The sequence below is a fragment of the Trifolium pratense genome, linkage group LG3 (genome assembly GCF_020283565.1).
Source record: "Trifolium pratense cultivar HEN17-A07 linkage group LG3, ARS_RC_1.1, whole genome shotgun sequence".
Classification (NCBI taxonomy): domain Eukaryota; kingdom Viridiplantae; phylum Streptophyta; class Magnoliopsida; order Fabales; family Fabaceae; genus Trifolium; species Trifolium pratense.
In genome coordinates, this window is record NC_060061.1 from 53,547,561 (window position 1) to 53,566,010 (window position 18,450).

Here is an 18,450-nt window from a genome sequence, read left to right on the forward strand (position 1 = left end):
ACTATACTATTTTACTATTAAAATTATCATCTAATTGACTGTCATCAGTCGGTGCGACTGTCAGTCGCAATAAAAATTACTACATTCATCCTTAAATACAAGAACCTATTGAGATTTTTCATGAGTAAAAATTTTCACGTAATAAAAAAAATAGTCACGCATGTTACCATATAATTTCTTTTAGCGATATTACCAATTACCATACAAATTACGTACTACTTTATTGAAATTTATTGAAATTTTAAAATCTTAAAAAATTCATAAATACTTTGAAATCTTAAAATCTTTGTTAGAACAAGTATAAAAAATAAAATAAAAATATTAATTGTAAAAAATCATTTTAAAAAAATCTTTTTAAATCCCAAGATGTCAGTACAATCTCATAAAAAAAATTTCAATTTTTTAAGATTTTTTTTTTGTCAAAATATTTTCTCATATATAACTAAAATATTGCATCAAAAGTTGTTTTATGTACCTTCTCCTTTCTAAGACCAAAAAATCTCGAGCTTCTTTCCCAATTTGATTATTTCCAAATTCCAAAACCCTAATTATGATTGTTCAAACTCTTTAACTAGGTCGCATAACACAAACCCTAATTACAACCCTTAATTGTTCAAACTCGATCATAATACCCCAAATCACATACATCGTTGATTAGCTATGGTAATTTCTTATGCATTTTTCATTTTTTTTCTTCTGTTTCTGCAATTGATTCAGCTATCTGTAAATAGAATTTGTGCAATTGATTCTCTGAAACTAACTAAATTATTTATGCAGGCTTCAAAGATTCTGGCAAACTTGATTGTGATGGGTGGGGGAATCTTGGCAAGAGCAGTCGTTCAGGCATATCGTCAAGCCCTTACCAGTAAGCTTCCCAAATTATCACTCTACATATTTCTCATTTGTTTCAATTTTGGGGATTAGTTGAATGAATTTGAGTTATTTGTTATATATATTGTTGAGAAAAGTTTTCGAATCAATCTATCATTTTCGGTTAGAGTTTGTGTTGTACCCTTCGGCATTGTGCTTTGTTGGTAGGATTTAGTGCTTGTAATGAAATGCTGACCTTGACTAGTGGCGGAGCCAGAAAATTTATAAAGCCGATCAAAATATCAGTTTTAAACAAAAATCTTAGTTTTGCACCGAAAAATCTCAGTTTCGAACAAAAAAATCTCAATTTTGCCCTAAACTAACCCCTAAAATACCAATTTTTTTTAGCAGAGCATGGCAAGTGTCTGGGCTGGCCGGGCGGTGGATCCGCCACTGACCTGGACAACAATGAATTATGAATCATTCACATACAACATTGCATTTCTAACTGAAGTTTAGAAAGTAGTTTCTCTTAAAAATTTTGGACACTTCACAGTTACATTGTATTTGAAGCAGCTTCTCACTTAGCCATCCTACTTGTTTTACTTGAATTCAATTGGTGATAGGTGAAACCATAAATAACCTCTATCCTTTGGTCGACTCAACTGCATCCTTTTGTGTCTAAAGCTTTTCTTTTGTATCCCTCAACCTATTTGTATGGCAAACTTGTCATGCCTCCTAATGTCAGAAGACTTGTCATTGCCTTAGCATATCCAGATTCATTTGAATGTATGATATGCCCTCTTATAGCAATAAATAATCTTTCTTAATCTTCTTTTGTTACATTGTTTGGTTCATCTATATCAACGAGACTCTATTTGATTTGCCTCATCTTTGACAATAAGCAAAATTACTTTTTGAATAACATGGTCTCCAAATTCCAATATAACATCATATATTTACTTGAAACTTTACTGCGGCTCTGTCCAATACTAACATTCTTTACTTTTTGTACCCTTAATTTGTCTACCTAATTTGTATTTCAGTCCCTAGCTTTTTCTTTCTCCTATTTTGTATTTTCCCAATCTAACTATACATATAGCGACTGTTATTTTTTCTCATTTTATCAACATTATGTTGTTCCAGATGCCTCAAGAAATGGTGTTGCACAGGAAACAATACAAAATACTATCCACAAAGCTAGCAAAACAATAACAGAGCAAGAGGCTCGGCAGATTCTTGGTGTTACCGAGAAAACTCCCTGGGAGGATATTATCAAGGTTAGTATATCATATGTGCTGTGGCCATTACCTATTTGTTTTAAGGGTTTTAAATATATTTTCACTTCCTAAAAATTGACAAAATTTGATTTTTGTCCAACTAATCTTTTTTACAGTATTGATTTATGAATTTATCCATTTAAAAATGACTTATTATGATTGTTACAAAGAAAATGTAAACGAAATGCAAGAAATATATTGGTTTTAATTTATAATAATTACCTTTTTATCTCCCCAATCATTTCTACACTACCACTTTAGCTGTGTATAGTCGGTTTTAAACAACTTCATCCTCATTACAGTGTTAAAAAAACATACTCAATGAACCCTTGTTTTAACCTTGTCTTAAAGAAAACACTGTCTTAAAGAATTGTTTTTGTGCAGAAATACGAAAGGTTGTTTGAGAATAATGCCAAGAATGGGAGTTTTTACCTCCAGTCGAAAGTTCATCGGGCGAAGGAATGTCTAGAGTCTGTCTATCAACAAAGGCAAGGGTGAAGGAGGCCCTAGTTGAGGAGTCAGTTTTGCGCCATCAATTTTGCTCGACCGTACTGGTCTTTGGCCACCATGTTGTGTGTTATTTGTTCAATCAAAACTAAATTTATTTTACTAGAAAAATTATTTGTAAATGATTAGTTGGGAAATTCGCTGCAAATAATGGAAGCTAACTATGGAACTGAGGCTATTTTAATGCTTTTAATTTAACATAAATTATTTAGATTATAATAGTAGCCAATGACATTAAAAGTAAGAAAACATCTACATGTTTTCACTATCAACATTTGTTATGTAACTTATCTTCATTAGTTTCATGCTCATCATTATTACCACTACACCAAAAGTTCTTATAGGTTTGTGTTTGGATATATAAATATGTTCGCTTGTTAATGTACTAGTCCCACACCCGTGCGATGCACAGGTGTTATGTGATATTTTATATTATAATGTTGAAAAATTATTCGTATAAATTGTAACAATAAGTATTATAAAATAAAAATTATAATAATAATAATAATATAAAAGTGATGTACTTATCACTTCCTCCAACCAATATATATACCTATATGTATAGAGAATGAGTACAGACCATCAAAATTGAATGAAATATTTTTTTTTTGGTGGGGTGTGCCAGCCAATGCAATAGTGCAACGCATAGGCGACACACTAAAATTGAATGAAATATGATAATGATAATGGTTATTTTATATATATTTCAATCCCATAACCTAACTTTTTGCATAACCTTTCACTCTTCTCTAAAATTATAATGTAATTAAGTCAATAATGTATACACTCTTCGTATTTTTTTGTGTGACTAAATTATAAACTCTTTGTTGTTTCTATGAAAACGGTTGACATTTAAATGAGATAAATGTTGAAAGAGAATCAAACTATGTCCATCTTCATTGTCACTAAAAAATATTATAATAATGTAGAAAAGTGTAACATCTTGTGACATCAATTTTTGGATAATTGGAGAGGTATAATTCAATAATAATGTAGAAAATTGTAACATCTTGTGACATCAATTTTTGGATAATTGGAGAATCATAATTCTTTATTATTTATTATGAGATTGATATAATATAAAAAAAAAAAAAAAAATAGAGATGAGAATGATATAATATAAGGAAGTGATGTGAAAAAAAAAAATAGAGATGAAAATGATATAATATAAGGAAGTGATGTGGCATTATTGTGTGATTTAATTGGATGTAAATGAGTGATGTGGATTAGGGTTAAGATGGATAGTAGGAGAACTATCTAGGAATTATATATATAGATAAGCGGTCTTCGTAATGAAATATGCAATTTTTGCATATACAAAGCTACTTATCATATTTAAGCTATTTGGAAGAGTTTAAAAAATAGGTTGAAAAATCCTTATGAACGACCAATAATTTTTTAGGTTAAATATGTTTAGTCTCTACAAAATAATGAGTTTTTATGTTTAGTCCCTTAAAAAAATTTACTTTTAATCCCTATTTGCATTTTATATAGAGCCACTGGGGGAAGTCTTTGAGAAATCAATGATCATTCTGAGGGATTAAAAATATTTGTTTTTTGTAAAGTTTTAAAAATATGGATTATTCATACAAAAGTGCAATATTATAGATATATGAAATTATCATTAAAATTTAATGAGTTTAATTGTTATGCACTATCGGTGCAAATTTTCAGTTTGTGCCAATTTTATTATTAAAAAACTATCTGTTAAGTTATTTGGCATGTCCTATAGTACATGTTAGTTCAGTGGTAAGAAATTGATTTTATAACATCCACAATATAATTCAATCTCACATCAGACATTTATAAACTGATGGTACCACCATTATCAATAATAATTTTACATTCTTCAATTCTATTTTAAATTAAAATGAGTAGGCATTGACATTGGATAAGTTACCAAAGTGCATTTCACCATCAAGTTAATGTGCGGATATGTGTTATCACAATTCATCAAGGAAAAAAAAAGTAGAATAATGCTAATAGGCTACCAAGATATGATGATAAAGTTTGGTTTGTTTGAAATTAGCTAAAGAGACATTAGCCAACAATATTAAGTTAATGGTGACATTTTTATTTTATCAGCAAGTGAAGAAATAAGACAAAACCTATGAAGCACAGATACAACACGTACACTGACACGTCACACCAATAATAATTTGAAAAAATGACATAATTCATTATAACTATAAGTCTCGGTGTCATGTTGGTGTCGGACACTAACATGTATCCGACACCTGACACGCCTAATCTGAGGAGTTTCCATACTTCATAGCACAAAACTAAGGCCTAATCCTTCCTTGGCTAAAAAAATCTAGGCAGCGTTGAGAAGAACACTCCAACTTGGTTTATTTTGAGTTCCACTGTGTTATTTGAGTTAAACACAAAGTTCACATGAAGTGTTACTTAAGAGTTAAGAGAATACAAGAAACAACAATTTCAGAAAACCAGGATCCATAATATTATAGTAGTTTAGTTTGTGGTAACAAAAGCATATACAAGTAAAGAAAAAGACATAAGAATGAAGGTGGAATTATACTCCTTGCTTTCTGTACTAGTATCAACATTTTCACAAACACCAACTTAGATAATTTATTCAATTGGTTTACAAAGAGTTTATTTCAAGATTCATTTATCGAGTCGGTGTTAACTAAACAGACAAGGTGTTCTGAATCACTGAGAGAAGGAAGAAGATTACTAACAAGTTGAATCATCCATCCTGCTGTAGTAACAAAATTATAAGCTGCTTAATTCAACCACCACTTATTGGAGGTATTATGGCTAACTCATCCTTATCTTTAACAATGGTTGAATCCGTTGTATACTCCTCATTCAGAGCCAGAACCATGCACCCTTGTATTTCTTCCAAATTTGGAAATTGAACAAGAAGCTTTTTCAAACAATCATGAGTAGTACTTCCTGATGACACCTCCAATGGCACCTCACTCAAGCCAGTAAGATCACGCGCTCGTGCAAAAAACAGTACTTTTATCTTCACCAAAATACTTTCCTTTTTGGTTTGCGTTTGGTCTGCGTCCGAAATATTAACACTTACTTCCATCATATATTTTAATAAGCAGCAATGGACAAACTAGTTGATGTAACACTTGTTTCTGACAAACCTTCAAAAATTCAACATGACAAAAAGAGTCTATGATCATTATTTATTTATTCATTCATTGCTAACAATAAATCAGTTGAAAGATGAAACAACTAATCAATCTAAATCATCTCCGGCCACTAAAAAAAATGAAATGAAAACATCCTAATCGCTTAACTGATTTTAGATATTATGATTCCAGAGCAATAAGAATCGCGTGATTCTGATTCTCAAGAGTAAGACAACCAATGTTATCGATTGCAGATAGTGAGATACGCACCATATATAGCAGAAAGCTAAACAAATGTCATTTTAAGCCACCATATCCTCTATTAAAGGCCATGGTGCCGCCAACATTTCCAAATTGGCTGTGGCAGTTTTTTAAAAAAATCCGCGACTACAGCTTGGCATAGCCGATACTCCCTCCAGTCCTAAATACAGGAGAAGATATACTTTTTAGATTCATTGAAAATCTAATTATTTAGTCTACATTACAGGCTACATTACAGTCTTATATTTAGGACCGGAGGGAGTATTTGACAACACTTTATACTAAGGGCCTGCTTGGATTCAACTTATTTTTGAGCTTATGAAAATAACTTATGCAAATAAATAAAGTTTTATGGTAATTCATAAGTTTTCACTAACAAAAATTGTATTTTTATAAGTTGTTTTCACATAAACTACCTTGAAAACTTATAATAATGCATAAAAGCTTATTTATTTGAATAAGCTATTTTACATAAGCTCAAAAATAAGTCAATCCAAACGGACCATCATGGAACAATAGCCACACATATATCTGAGCACTAGACACACATATCTGAAGTGTCCATGTAACAGATCCTCTATTTGACAACAAAGTAACGAAATAATAACAACAACAAAATGAAATAAAAAATAAAAAAAGATCCTAAATTTGATGAGCAGAAATTGATTGAATTTGATGTATAATAACCGTTTGGTGGAAGTAACATAAATTGATTATAGTAAAAAATGAAAGAGATTTGCGATGAAATTGAGTGAGTTACGGTGGAAGCAAACAAACCTCTGTATCTTGAAGCGAAGCAAATAATTGAAAGCAATCAGAGTAGATAATCGGTGTTGGAAGGGTCAAGTCGCCGCACACAACTGCGAGTGTGACCACGACACTTTTCTTTTTATCACCTGTTTTGTCATTTATTGTTTTGGTTTTTCACCACCGCTTAATCTGGTTCGGGGTCAGTTCTGTCATCGAGTGGTTTCAGCCCTTTCGATTGCAGTTGCGGGGATCGAATCGCGATCCTCCATATTAAATTCAGCGTCAATCAATAATGAACCAACTAACGATTGATAATCTGTTTTATCATTTAAGTTTTACTATTTCAAAATAAAATAAATTATGACATGTGGTAGGATATAGGACCGGAGGGAGTAGTCCACACGATTGATTGGACGGATGACATTTACCAAAAATCCACTCTACTTTCCAGCTTTGATGTCTGATTTGTATAAATGTCAAAATTGTTAGGTTTGACGTTAGGATTGGAGTTTGAAGTTTGAACTCTGATTCTCCTATTTTATGTGTGAGTTTTCAATGACTTGTCATTTCGTCTATTTATAAAAAAAGTCAGGTGATCGTAATTTACAAATGATGATCGGTTGCTTTAAAAAAAAAAGTGGAATAGGACTTTTAGAATTTAACTTGGAGGTTGCTCTTTGCAAACCATACATTGCTCACAAGGAAATTTTTTAGACTACCGATCTTTGTTTATAATTTATACTTCATTTGTTCTAAATTATAAGTAAAAATAAGTCAAAGAAAATTGAAATATCTAATTTTTTAGACTACCGATCTTTTGTTTATAATTTTGAACAGAGGGAGTATGTCTCAATTAATCTCATATATAGTTAGGTCGTAGTTGCTATCCTAGTAATAAAACTCAATAGTTAAACAACAAATATTCTCATCATTAGATAAATGCTACTAGACTAAAAAAAATGAATTAGATAAAGGAAACATGTTAACTTTTCCTTTAGATAAATACTAAATAGATAGATAGATACATATTGTCTATTGAATGAATGGAGTAGGAACCATAATTTATAGCCAATTATTGAATACCTGCATTTTTTTAACTCTTCAATTCTTTAAAAAAGATATCTAAATAATCCAAGTTCAGTAAATAAAATTTGATTAAACATTATTTGAGCCATGATTCTAACTCATATTCTCTCGAATAATCTATTTGTAGTGACTTAAAATTATATCTCTACAAAAATCCCAAATAAAAGTGAATCACCTATGAATGATGATTCACTAACAATTTATGAGCTTGATAAGGTTTTGCATTTTTGCACTTCTCTCATTGACTTTGATCAAAGGGAAAGGGACCTATAAAAGCAGAGTTCAAATGCCAAATCTTGATGGAGACTTTGATGTTTATGTTAGTTGCATTGTTGAATAGAAATAATCTTGCAGCTCCATATATTGCTTCTGTTGGATAAACTCTACCTGAGATCACAGTTCTCCCTCCTTGAGCAAAACTCTCAATAATTGAATGGTCAACCTAATCACATTGGAAAGTTTAATGTCACAACAACAATATATTTTACTTATCAAAAAACAAGAAATGTCAAGGTAGGACTTAGTCACATGAGGAGAGCCAATCCAAAAGACTGGTCCAATAGGTGGGAGAGTCTTACGACTCAAGGTATTACATTGAGCACTTTGATCTACTCGATGTTGTACTCCAAATATTCGGTGGAGTACCTTAATCCAGTCTAGGTAGCCCTTTTCAGGACTCCAAATATTCGGTCTCTTACCAATTGTTAGGACTTAAACACATGAAGTGAGCCCAACCCAAAAGACTAGTCCAATAGATGAGAGTCTCATAACCTAAATATCACATTGAACACTTTGATATACTCGACGTGGGACTTCTAACGGTAGCCCTATATAGTCTCATGATGTGAAAGAAGTGCAATTTTATAAAAGAATAATTGGTTTACACATAAATCCAAAAAGCCTCTTGTACGAATAAGTGTTTTAGAAATATAAATTGGAAGGAAAAAAATTTTGTTTTCAATTATTCAAGACCCTCATTGACAACTTGATAAGCAAGAAATGCAACAAGTGATACTTACCAAGACCCTCATTGACAACTTTTCATCACTCAAAACTGGAACACTGCTACCATAAAGTGGTTTTGCAATTTCAGGTGCCTTTGATGATCTGCATCATACAATAAATCATTTCTCATGATCAACCAATATTTACAAAATTAGTTTCCACTTCGCAAATGCAAATTCCTACGAGTGAAGAGACAATTTTTTCCATGAAATTGTAACGGTTGATCGAATTAATCTCTGACATTTACAAATTAACAATTTTGTCCTTGAAATTGTAACACGACAATCAAAATATCTCTCTATACTTAATCGAGAGGCCGTTTTGATTTATGTGTTACAATTTAAAAGACGAAATTGTTAATTCGTAAGAGTTAATGAGAAATTTGATTAATAGTTACAATTTCAGGGATCAAATTGTATATTCACTTCGATTCGTACCTTGTTTCATCAACACAAAAGAATGTAGTTGAACTACCAAGGCTAGCATTAGAGAGCCTAAAATAAACTGGAGTTTGTTCAGAAAGTGTGTCATCTGCAATAGCTAAAATGCCAAATGGTCCAAAAGCACTTCTGTCTGCAGAACCACTTCCACAATCTATAGTGTCATTGCTAATAATCCCTTCAGATGCCAATGATTCAATCTCAAATTCAGCAAATATGTCCAACTGTAAGAAAATATTTATTTCAGAGATAGAAATACTAACTATAGTAAAAAGACAAATAATTTCATCGAAAGTAACAAAATTTATTAGTGCATATTTGGACTGACACAGAATTAGACGAAATCACAATGAGACATTGTAATTTTGACAAAAGTTTTACTTTAAAGAAACAACTAATTACTGACTTTGGCTGTTTCAAAAATAAAACTTCAACGAAATCACGATGCTATCATGACTTCGTCAAATTTCCGTTCATTCGAAATATACACTTGGTTTTTACCTGTGTTGCTTGACTAATGTTAAGTGGCACAACAGAGCCAGGTTCAACCACTATTTCTTCATATTCATCACTGCTTAATCTTAAGCTCTCTATTTCTTCTACTGGCCACAGAAGCAAATTAGTTCCAGTCTTATTGTCAAACAGCACTGTTCTTGGAATTGTCTGAAAGGTAATAAAAAAAATTGTGTAAGGTTTTGTGAATTACTCTACAAAACATTTTTTAAAGAATTTCAATCTTGGAAAATAAGAAATTATCTTCTTTTTTTTTCAAACAAATTTGACATCAAATTTTGGCAACAATTTAGAAGATTAACACAGCTCAAATATGTGATTAATTACGTTAAGTGGATGGTTAATAAACTATGAAGCACATACACCTGATATAACACGGACACTGACGAGCTAACACGGGTAATAAATACATACCTGAAGAGATGCCCAACCTTTTTCCAAGTCATCACTTTCTGTATCAGTTTCATTAATCCAACCCCACAAAATCCTTCTTTGTTTTACTTGATCATAGAAACTCTTTGAAGCATAGTATCTTCCATAGTCATAAAGCAACCCAATACCCACATCCTCAAGTGGATCATCAGGAATCCATGTATCATTTTCAATAAAATAAGTTCCAATTGCATAACAATCCACTTTTGTATCATCCAAACTAGCCTTTAGAACATGCTTAACTTGCGGCCCATTTACCGATGTGTCCAAACCGTTAGACCCGTTTATTAAAACCGGGTAAAAGTCCACACATTCCCACATACCCGTACCGGGAACCACATGTAAGTAGTTATCGTTGAGTTCAAAATTCGTAAAGTTTGTGGTCTTGTAAACTAATGAAAGACCCGTTTTTCCCTTTTTTGACCCAATTAGGATTCTCCATTTTCCATCCGGCCCAATCCAAGCTGTAGTTGGGTCGCGGAAATCCTTTAAACCAATGCTAGGTGGGGGCTCCAAGATTGGGTTATCCGCGTATTTAACCCAATCAAGGAGAAGGGGGTCGGATAGGTTGGCAGGATAAGCAAGATTTTGGACTTGCACATAGTTGTCGGTGTCGCCCGTGTAAAGCATTATGATTTCGCCATTTGGTAGAAGCGTGGCGGATCCAGTCCATACACCGTTGATGTCGAACCAATTGTCGGGTACCATGGCAATGGGAAGGTAGAACCAATGAATCAAGTCAGTTGATACAGCATGACCCCATGTAATGTTACCCCACACAGCTGAATCAGGATTGTATTGGTAAAATAGATGGTACCATCCCAAGTGAAACAATGGACCTACAACAATACAATACAATGCAATATCAAATGTTTGATTTAAGTGTATGTTTCTAAACTCAATTTTTAAATAAGTTTTTTTAACACCAATTATTTTCAAATATATTTCATAATGTAAAACAATTTTGTAAGCCTAAAACAATTTCATTAGTCTTTAATTCTTTATTTAAGAAGATAGTTCATTTCTTTTGTTGCCTCTCAAGTAATTGTGCATTATGCAAAAGTAGAATTCGTATTCTTTATTGTGTATTATGTAGTATTTTTTAAACAAATATCATGCATTAACACACTTAGAATTACAAATAATTAATTAGATTCATGGTTCTATTTGGTGGAAGAGCAAGATTTCGACTCTAGTATTTTGTTCAAGTATATATGATGCATAAATTCATACTTGAGAGGAGATTGTCGAGTTCAAGTATATATGAATGGTTAATCTCACATAGGATATAAATAAGCAAAATGTTGAATATATAAGTAAATATGGTGTCCTAATTTTTGTGTGATCATAGAGCATTGTCTTGCTTCTAGTGCTTCTCAGCATTATGCATATGATTTCTTTCATAATCATTAAAGGTGTGTTTTTATTAATTTGTTAGTGTTAAATATAAATTAACGTTCTTTTTACATAATAAGGATATATAAATTAAATTTACTTTCAATGTAGTATATAATAATACTATCACATAGTAATTCACAAATGTATAATTTGTTTTTCATATGTGAATAAAATGATAAATATCATTGAAACTCACATATTACGAGAACATGAATTTTTTAATATGGGTAAAGATGTCTAACTTGATGATAATATTTATAGCCTATTTATTTATTTTTTAACAAAGAAAAGAAGAAGAATTCACCGAAAAAGAAAATTACAAATAAAAAGATAAACATACCGTTGGGATCTAAGCCAAGTCAACCAAACATCCGCACGTAACATGAACCCCAAAAAGTCAACAAGATACCATTGATTAGTCTCAATCGAAATTAATTAGTAATAAATAATGAAAGGAAGTAGGGAACAAAAATTAAAATGGGAGGATAGTAAGGTTTCAGAATTTAATCATTGATCTAAATTTGATTACCTACCATTCAATGAAAGATACGATAAATTAATAAAATCGCATTGACATTATAATTTTGCTGAATATATAAGTGTAATAATTTTTCACAAAATTATAGTGATTTACCGTAATTCTACTACACTCACCGTGAATCCAAAAATTTGCATAGGAAACCAAAATTTAACATGTGAATAGAAAAATAAGCTAAGGTACACTTACCATTCATCCAATTCTTTTGGGGTTGAAAGTGAAAAGCTGTTCTTTGCCAAGAAAACATAGCATTTGTCCAAGTATATGAAACTTCATTGAAATGAGATGGATTTGATTTGCTTGAAACCCCTTGAGCAACCCCTCTAGGCAATTCTTGCCTTAAGGAATTGTTAGTAAGAGGAGTGATATTTTCCAATTTTTGTAAGGAATTTTGGCTTTGAACTATGATCAATGCAACCATTGACATTAGGAATACAATGGAACCAAATGTCACAATGATAACCTTTGATGGTTTTGGGCTACTATTAAGCAATGGAGTGTGAAGAGCATGGTTATCATTGGAAGTATTAGCATTCATTTTTAGGGTATGTTGTGATCTAATTTGAAAAATTGAGGCTTTGTCCTATTAAAATAAAAAGGGTGAGGAGGTTTTTTGAGGGATGGTACTTAGTGTTAGATAATATTCATCATCTTTGAAATTTAGAATGGTAAGTGTATAGAATAATGGAAGGTATGTGAATGTTGGATTGGAATGGTGGTTCCAATACAATTGGAAAATTGAAAAAAACAAGACACACAAGAGAAAATAAAAATGAATATCAATATTCAATACTTGTAGATGGGACGACGGGAAGATATTTCAATTTTGTTTTTTTTGGTACATATATTTCAATTTTTTAATTCATAATATTGGAATATAAAATATATTTAAAATTTTCTATAAGTTATTTAAAGTATTTAATGATTTGTTGATATTTAGTTTTCATTTTAAAAAGGGATTGCGACATTTATATTTGGTATATAAGGATTGTAAAATATTTAATATTATTTCTTCAAATAATGGTAAAGTATTCAATGAATAATTACTATTCATTTATTTATGTAATTATAAATATTTACCGTGAAAAAAAATGCAATTATAAAAAATTAATATGAAATATGTTGGAGAATTTTGAAAAAAAAAACCCTCCTAACATGAAAATTTTCTCATTTTTATAACGTCCACTAGAGAACTGGGGTATTTTAATAATTTTATAGGGCGCATGAGAAATGGAAAGAGTTGCAAAATAAAATCTCAATAATAAATGTTGATGAAAATGATAATGAAATAGATTGATCTGAAATTCTGAACGAAAAATCTTGCGGGCTGTGAAAGAGGTAAAATGAGCAAAGTCTGTGCCCTGGACTGGACTGGGCCATAGAAGAGGTTTCACCCTTGGAAGTTGCTAATTGCACCCCTATATCTAAATTGTAAAATATCCCTCTATCTGCCCCTTTTCTTCTCTTCTTGGGAACCTATCCTGGATCCACTGCACATTTTCATCTTCTTCACCTTTTGTGGGAAACAAATTACAGTAGGCAATTCTTCTTTTTCAATGGAGAGAGACCAATTCCTTTTTTTATCAAGTAAGGTGCCATTTTTCAAGAGCGATAAGGTGACTTAATGGTTTGAGAGAAAATGTTAATGGTCGATTTTATAGGTTTTCTAAACTAATTTTACAAAAAGTACTTTTGAGTTTTGACAAAAAAATGTATCCTAAATTCTAGTAGATAACTAGTGTTTCACATTTCATAGGATCTCTTCTAGAATGATTCAAATTCAAGCTTTGTTTGATAGAGACAAAAGATGAGTGAGGGACAGAGGGAACAGTGAAGCACACATAATGTCAACAAAATTATATAAACTAAAATAGGTAATATATATTAATGACATCCAATTCCAAAGTACATATAAAAAGATTAACAAATGGGAATTCTCCCTTAAATTGAAAGGAATAAAAAAAAAAAAAAGGGAACAATTTCATATGTAACCCTCTATTTACTACTTAGAAGCACTAAAGAATATGAATTAAATAATAATATTTTTGTTAGGGACAAAAATAAACCCCTAAACAGATTTTGAATAATCTTACTATTATAATAAGCCATATTAATTTACAGCTTCCACAAGAGCTTTTGAGCAAAAAAACTGAGTAATGACAAATGTTATTCCTATCTTGAGAGGTCTTGAAAGCTTAATTCTTCTCCAAGAAACCCTTGAAATGTTCTCAACCAAAATCAGAATCTATCTTTAATATATAGTATAGTATAGTAGAGTATATTCTCCTCTATACATTATACTATAGAGCTTGATTTCCACACCACTAGTGACTTGAGAAATTCCATGACCTACATATACAAACAATATGAAACAACTTATTTCATTATAAAACAATATTCAATTATTGTATAAACAACGAAAAATACCAAGACCGTGTTTGGATAAATATATTAATTAAGCTTTTATAGCATCATAAGTGTTAATCATATTTGCGTTTATGTATAAGCTATTTCCATAACAAAAATCATACGCTATTTTTAAAAGCTCTTCCAAACAGTCTCATATGTATAAACTAAATTATAACCACAAGATTTACCTCTGAGGGATCAGTAAGAGAGTAAACCGCGTTGCTTTCTTTAGGAGCCGAAGAAACTAAGATTCCAAAACCTTTATTAACCTCACTCAAAACCTGTTGCAGTCCATTTTATATCATCAGTGTTGAATAACATGTAATTTAAGTATATCATCAAAACAAACGGCATATTAACCTTAAATGCGTCTTCATCAGTTCGATCGTCACCAATATATATAGCTAGCACATCATCGTCATCGTTAAGTCCAAGTGACTCGAGCAAAAATGTAACAGCTTTTCCCTTGTCCCAGTCAATCACTGGTCGGACCTCTAAAACCTGAACATTATCAGTAAACATATGTTACAAGTTCTATAACAGATATGTCTCGTAAAAATAACATGAAAATTAGTGAAGATAAACTACTAGAAGTTTTGTAACAAGTTATGTCTATTGTAAAATAAGTAAAAATGTTTTGGTTTAGAATTGAAATAGTACCTTCCGACCGTGAGTTAATCGCAAATGTGGATAGTCTTTCATAATATCATAAACGCGTTGTGCCACCATATCCCAATTCTATACATTATATGAAACAAAATAAGAGGAAATAAATCAATAACCATGATGAAATATGTGATAAGTTGGTTAAAAAAGGAATCATCTATTTTGCTCTGTACGATAAATAGCTAAGGTTATTATTGACAATACAACAGATAATGTTACATTGAACGGAAAAAAGCGACAATTAAAAATGAATAGAGGGAGTAGAACACAATACCTCCTCGTCTACGTTACGATAATGTACAGAGACACAAAACTTATTGTTCTCAACTTTTGCTCCTTTGATGTCTTTTGTACACTCAATGAACAACCTACGGACCTGCATAAACATGAGCCAGTCAGGATCTATGAAGCATTGGCACAGACACCACACACGACACTGACACTAACACCAGACACAATACTAACACCGACACGTCCACACAAGTAATAATTTGAGAAAATGAAATATTTGAATGTAACTACATGTGTCGGTGCCGGTGCTACACAGGATAACACATTCAATCTGGAATAAAAATTGAAAGGCGATTCAATTGAAGTATTTTTCATATATACATTAAACACACCTCGTCAATCATAGGAAGGAATTCAGCAGCAGGTTGGAATAAATTAACTTCCTTGCCCTGTTATTTTATAAGATTATAAATCAATATAGAGACCCTTTAGAAAGATACTTCAAGAACTAGAAAGACGGAGCGAAACTAGTACCTTCTTATCAGTAGACCTAATACAGTTAGGGTGATTATCAGATACAGATTGTCTAAGAGGACCAATTATGTCCATTCCATGACTACCAGCATAATAAAGATCCGTTATTCCGACAAATTCATGTACCTGAGGAAAGAGGGTGCAACAAAGTTTGGAATCAAAACCTGGTACAAACATTTAAAATAAAAGTTTGGGGAATGAGGAAATTATTATTAAAATGGGTGATACTAATGGTCATTTTACAACTGTACCCGAGAGGATTTGAACTTTGTTCCTTGACATTACAAGGTCAAGCTCTTACCACTGAGCTAATACAAACATGGAAGTTTGTTATTTACATTTCTTTATATGCAGGTATTAATTAACATAAAAGAGAAATGATATAAAGGAAAAAAAAAAATTGTTTTGTTTTATAAAATTCTCCAATTACCTTTTCACGACTTCTTCCACTAATTATTGCAGTCGGAAAATATTCAGCCACATTTTTAACAGCAGCACGCATCTGCAGATGTTACAGAATCAGAATCAGCAAAAATTAAAACACAAGAAGAAGAAAAATCAACTGAAATTCAGGACTCTAAATCTAAGGAGACGAGCAATGGTATTAACACACTCTTTTTGACATGTTTGAACAACGTTTTTGTTGTCCAAGACTGTGTTAAAAAGTGTGTTGCTAGCATTTCGCCAGTGCAGAAAGAATATTACATACGTCGTCGGACATGAAAGCACGGTCAGGATTGTCAACAATTGGTGAAAGAGTCCCGTCATAATCCAGAAACAATGCTATTTTCTTGCCTTTTGCACAGTTAGTAATTTGCTCGAAAGATGAAAGTGCTGACGGAAACTCTAGCTGCAAAATTATAAAAAGGAAACGAATAACGAAACCGCGCAAACAGAACAATGAAGCACAAACAAACTACATAGAGGGTAATATGTGTTTCATACCAGCCAGGTTAAATAAGCAGCATCAGCTTCAGAAGACGCAACACCATGACCAACATCCATAGGTATTTTCTTGCGAGTAGGAGAAGACGATCTCATTGCATCAAGCCAACCGTTAGAACGAACATCATCAAGAATTCCAATCTTCTTCCTTGGAATTGTTAGCGAAGGACCGTGCAGAAAAGTTGAAGTGGCTGTAGGAGAGCATGACAAACTCGAAGGTGAGCCTGTGCCAAGCCTTGATCTTGTCCTTGTTAAGGTTGCAGTATCAGCAAGGAGAGTATGATTCGCCTTTAGCTCCATTTGATCCAGATCTATGGACAAGTTTACAAGATAGCAACAATGTAAGGCCTTAGACTATAAATTTTAGCAGAATAACTTTTAATGAAAATCAAAGACCGATAAATCGAATGTGAATTGATGTCAACTTCAAAATCTGACTTTTTGATCAATTTCTTGACAATTATTAGTATTATATACTTGTTATTTAACTGTTGATACTAGTTTTATATTACATGATCATGACAACTAGCAATTAAACAAAAAACTTGGGAATAAAGAAACCGAAAAAACTGAATCATCAACCAACCATACATTCAAGGAAGATTTGTCTCATCTAAACTAACCCTTGATTTTTTTTATTTATTAAAAAATTTCTTTTTATACACAAATATTAATAAATTAGTAATAATGTTGGTTTTCAAAGTTTCAACATTGAAACTCCTTCGTTTAGCTCGTCAATTTAGTACATCAGAATCAATTTTTTCCGGGTAGTAGCTTAGTATCTAGATTCACATATTTTAAATGTAAAGAAATATGGAATCCCGGGTTTGAACCAGATAAACCGTATATCATATCGGCGTCCCTGCAACTACCGATTGAGTTGTAAATACTAATTTTAAAAAAAGACACGTTTTTTCCAAATAATTAATGAATAAAAAAAGTGGTCAAGAATGAAGAATCTGACCAAATCAAAAATAGAAAATTAGGAATATTGAATGAATAATAATAAGCATCATTAGTAAAAGGTAAAGGAAAGAAACACGAAAGGTAAGGTTCAAAGTACAATTAAAAGTCAACAAATATACGCAAACTCCATTAAAATAATAACAGAACAACAACAATACAACAAACATTACATGTACACATTAGAAAACAAAAAACCAAATTTGAGAATCTCAAAAAGACAAGAAAGTAAGTACAGAACAAGTAAGGGTAATAATAGTACCTAATTAACAATCTTCAACACCAAGATGCAGCAAGTTTAAATTTTTGAGTTCAAAATGCAGCAAGTTCAAAACTTTCTTAATAATCTTCAAAAAAAAAGAGAAAAAGGGTTAGTATTAAAAATAAATAAAAACGGTTTGATTAGGTAATAACAATAAAAGACAGAGATAGAGATAGAAAGAGAATGTGCACACGTGTGAGAGTGATAAACAAGAAAACAAAGAAACAGAATAACATTAGTATTTAACTAACATACCAAGATGAATGAAGAAAAAGAATGGTAATGAGAATGAAAAGGAGAAGAAGAGAAG

General features: G+C 31.6%; 4 protein-coding genes across 5 annotated transcripts; 1 reads left to right on the forward strand and 3 right to left on the reverse strand.

The window, feature by feature from the left end:
* The first annotated feature begins 463 nt into the window (after positions 1-463).
* Positions 464-2,813, forward strand: LOC123917423 (mitochondrial import inner membrane translocase subunit PAM16 like 2-like). Its single transcript, XM_045969131.1, has 4 exons — positions 464-663; positions 778-865; positions 1,957-2,090; positions 2,475-2,813. The coding sequence occupies exons 1-4, from the start codon at positions 661-663 to the stop codon at positions 2,586-2,588; spliced, it is 339 nt and encodes a 112-aa protein (XP_045825087.1). The 5' UTR covers positions 464-660; the 3' UTR covers positions 2,589-2,813.
* A 2,221-nt stretch (positions 2,814-5,034) lies between these two features.
* LOC123917424 (molybdopterin synthase sulfur carrier subunit) lies at positions 5,035-6,880 on the reverse strand. The gene is made up of 2 exons (XM_045969132.1): positions 6,746-6,880; positions 5,035-5,719 (listed from the first exon to the last, which is right to left on the reverse strand). Exon 2 carries the CDS (start codon positions 5,659-5,661, stop codon positions 5,350-5,352), a length of 312 nt encoding a protein of 103 aa, XP_045825088.1. The 5' UTR covers positions 5,662-5,719; positions 6,746-6,880; the 3' UTR covers positions 5,035-5,349.
* A 988-nt stretch (positions 6,881-7,868) lies between these two features.
* On the reverse strand, positions 7,869-12,842 carry LOC123917760 (beta-fructofuranosidase, soluble isoenzyme I-like). The gene is made up of 7 exons (XM_045969580.1): positions 12,320-12,842; positions 11,933-11,941; positions 10,177-11,033; positions 9,751-9,912; positions 9,247-9,473; positions 8,824-8,911; positions 7,869-8,246 (listed from the first exon to the last, which is right to left on the reverse strand). Exons 1-7 carry the CDS (start codon positions 12,666-12,668, stop codon positions 8,043-8,045), a joined length of 1,896 nt encoding a protein of 631 aa, XP_045825536.1. The 5' UTR covers positions 12,669-12,842; the 3' UTR covers positions 7,869-8,042.
* Positions 12,843-13,991: 1,149 nt separating this feature from the next.
* Positions 13,992-18,450, reverse strand: LOC123917630 (probable trehalose-phosphate phosphatase F). 2 transcript variants are annotated; one of them, XM_045969401.1, is made up of 12 exons: positions 18,396-18,450; positions 18,141-18,225; positions 16,916-17,226; positions 16,680-16,820; positions 16,401-16,472; positions 15,971-16,096; positions 15,829-15,885; positions 15,480-15,581; positions 15,200-15,277; positions 14,900-15,040; positions 14,728-14,820; positions 13,992-14,479 (listed from the first exon to the last, which is right to left on the reverse strand). In XM_045969401.1, the coding sequence occupies exons 3-12, from the start codon at positions 17,213-17,215 to the stop codon at positions 14,426-14,428; spliced, it is 1,164 nt and encodes a 387-aa protein (XP_045825357.1). In that variant the 5' UTR covers positions 17,216-17,226; positions 18,141-18,225; positions 18,396-18,450; the 3' UTR covers positions 13,992-14,425. The 2 variants fall into 2 exon arrangements, with proteins under 2 accessions (XP_045825357.1, XP_045825356.1); XM_045969400.1 differs by having other exon boundaries at positions 16,916-17,229; positions 18,143-18,225; positions 18,396-18,437.

Excerpts from the sequence above, each read along its gene's own strand:
- LOC123917630 (XM_045969401.1), bottom strand. The coding sequence starts at position 17,215 with ATGGAGCTAAAGGCGAATCATACTCTCCTTGCTGATACTGCAACCTTA. Across the intron at positions 16,473-16,679 it reads GTGCTTTCATGTCCGACGAC|ATGCGTGCTGCTGTTAAAAA; the intron begins GTATGTAATATT and ends TAACATCTGCAG. Across the intron at positions 15,886-15,970 it reads TTAGGTCTACTGATAAGAAG|GGCAAGGAAGTTAATTTATT; the intron begins GTACTAGTTTCG and ends ATAAAATAACAG.
- LOC123917423 (XM_045969131.1), top strand. Across the intron at positions 866-1,956 it reads ATATCGTCAAGCCCTTACCA|ATGCCTCAAGAAATGGTGTT; the intron begins GTAAGCTTCCCA and ends ATGTTGTTCCAG. Across the intron at positions 2,091-2,474 it reads CCTGGGAGGATATTATCAAG|AAATACGAAAGGTTGTTTGA; the intron begins GTTAGTATATCA and ends GTTTTTGTGCAG.
- LOC123917424 (XM_045969132.1), bottom strand. The coding sequence starts at position 5,661 with ATGATGGAAGTAAGTGTTAATATTTCGGACGCAGACCAAACGCAAACC.
- LOC123917760 (XM_045969580.1), bottom strand. The coding sequence starts at position 12,668 with ATGAATGCTAATACTTCCAATGATAACCATGCTCTTCACACTCCATTG. Across the intron at positions 9,913-10,176 it reads AAGGTTGGGCATCTCTTCAG|ACAATTCCAAGAACAGTGCT; the intron begins GTATGTATTTAT and ends ATTACCTTTCAG. Across the intron at positions 8,912-9,246 it reads TTTTGTGTTGATGAAACAAG|ATCATCAAAGGCACCTGAAA; the intron begins GTACGAATCGAA and ends TGTATGATGCAG.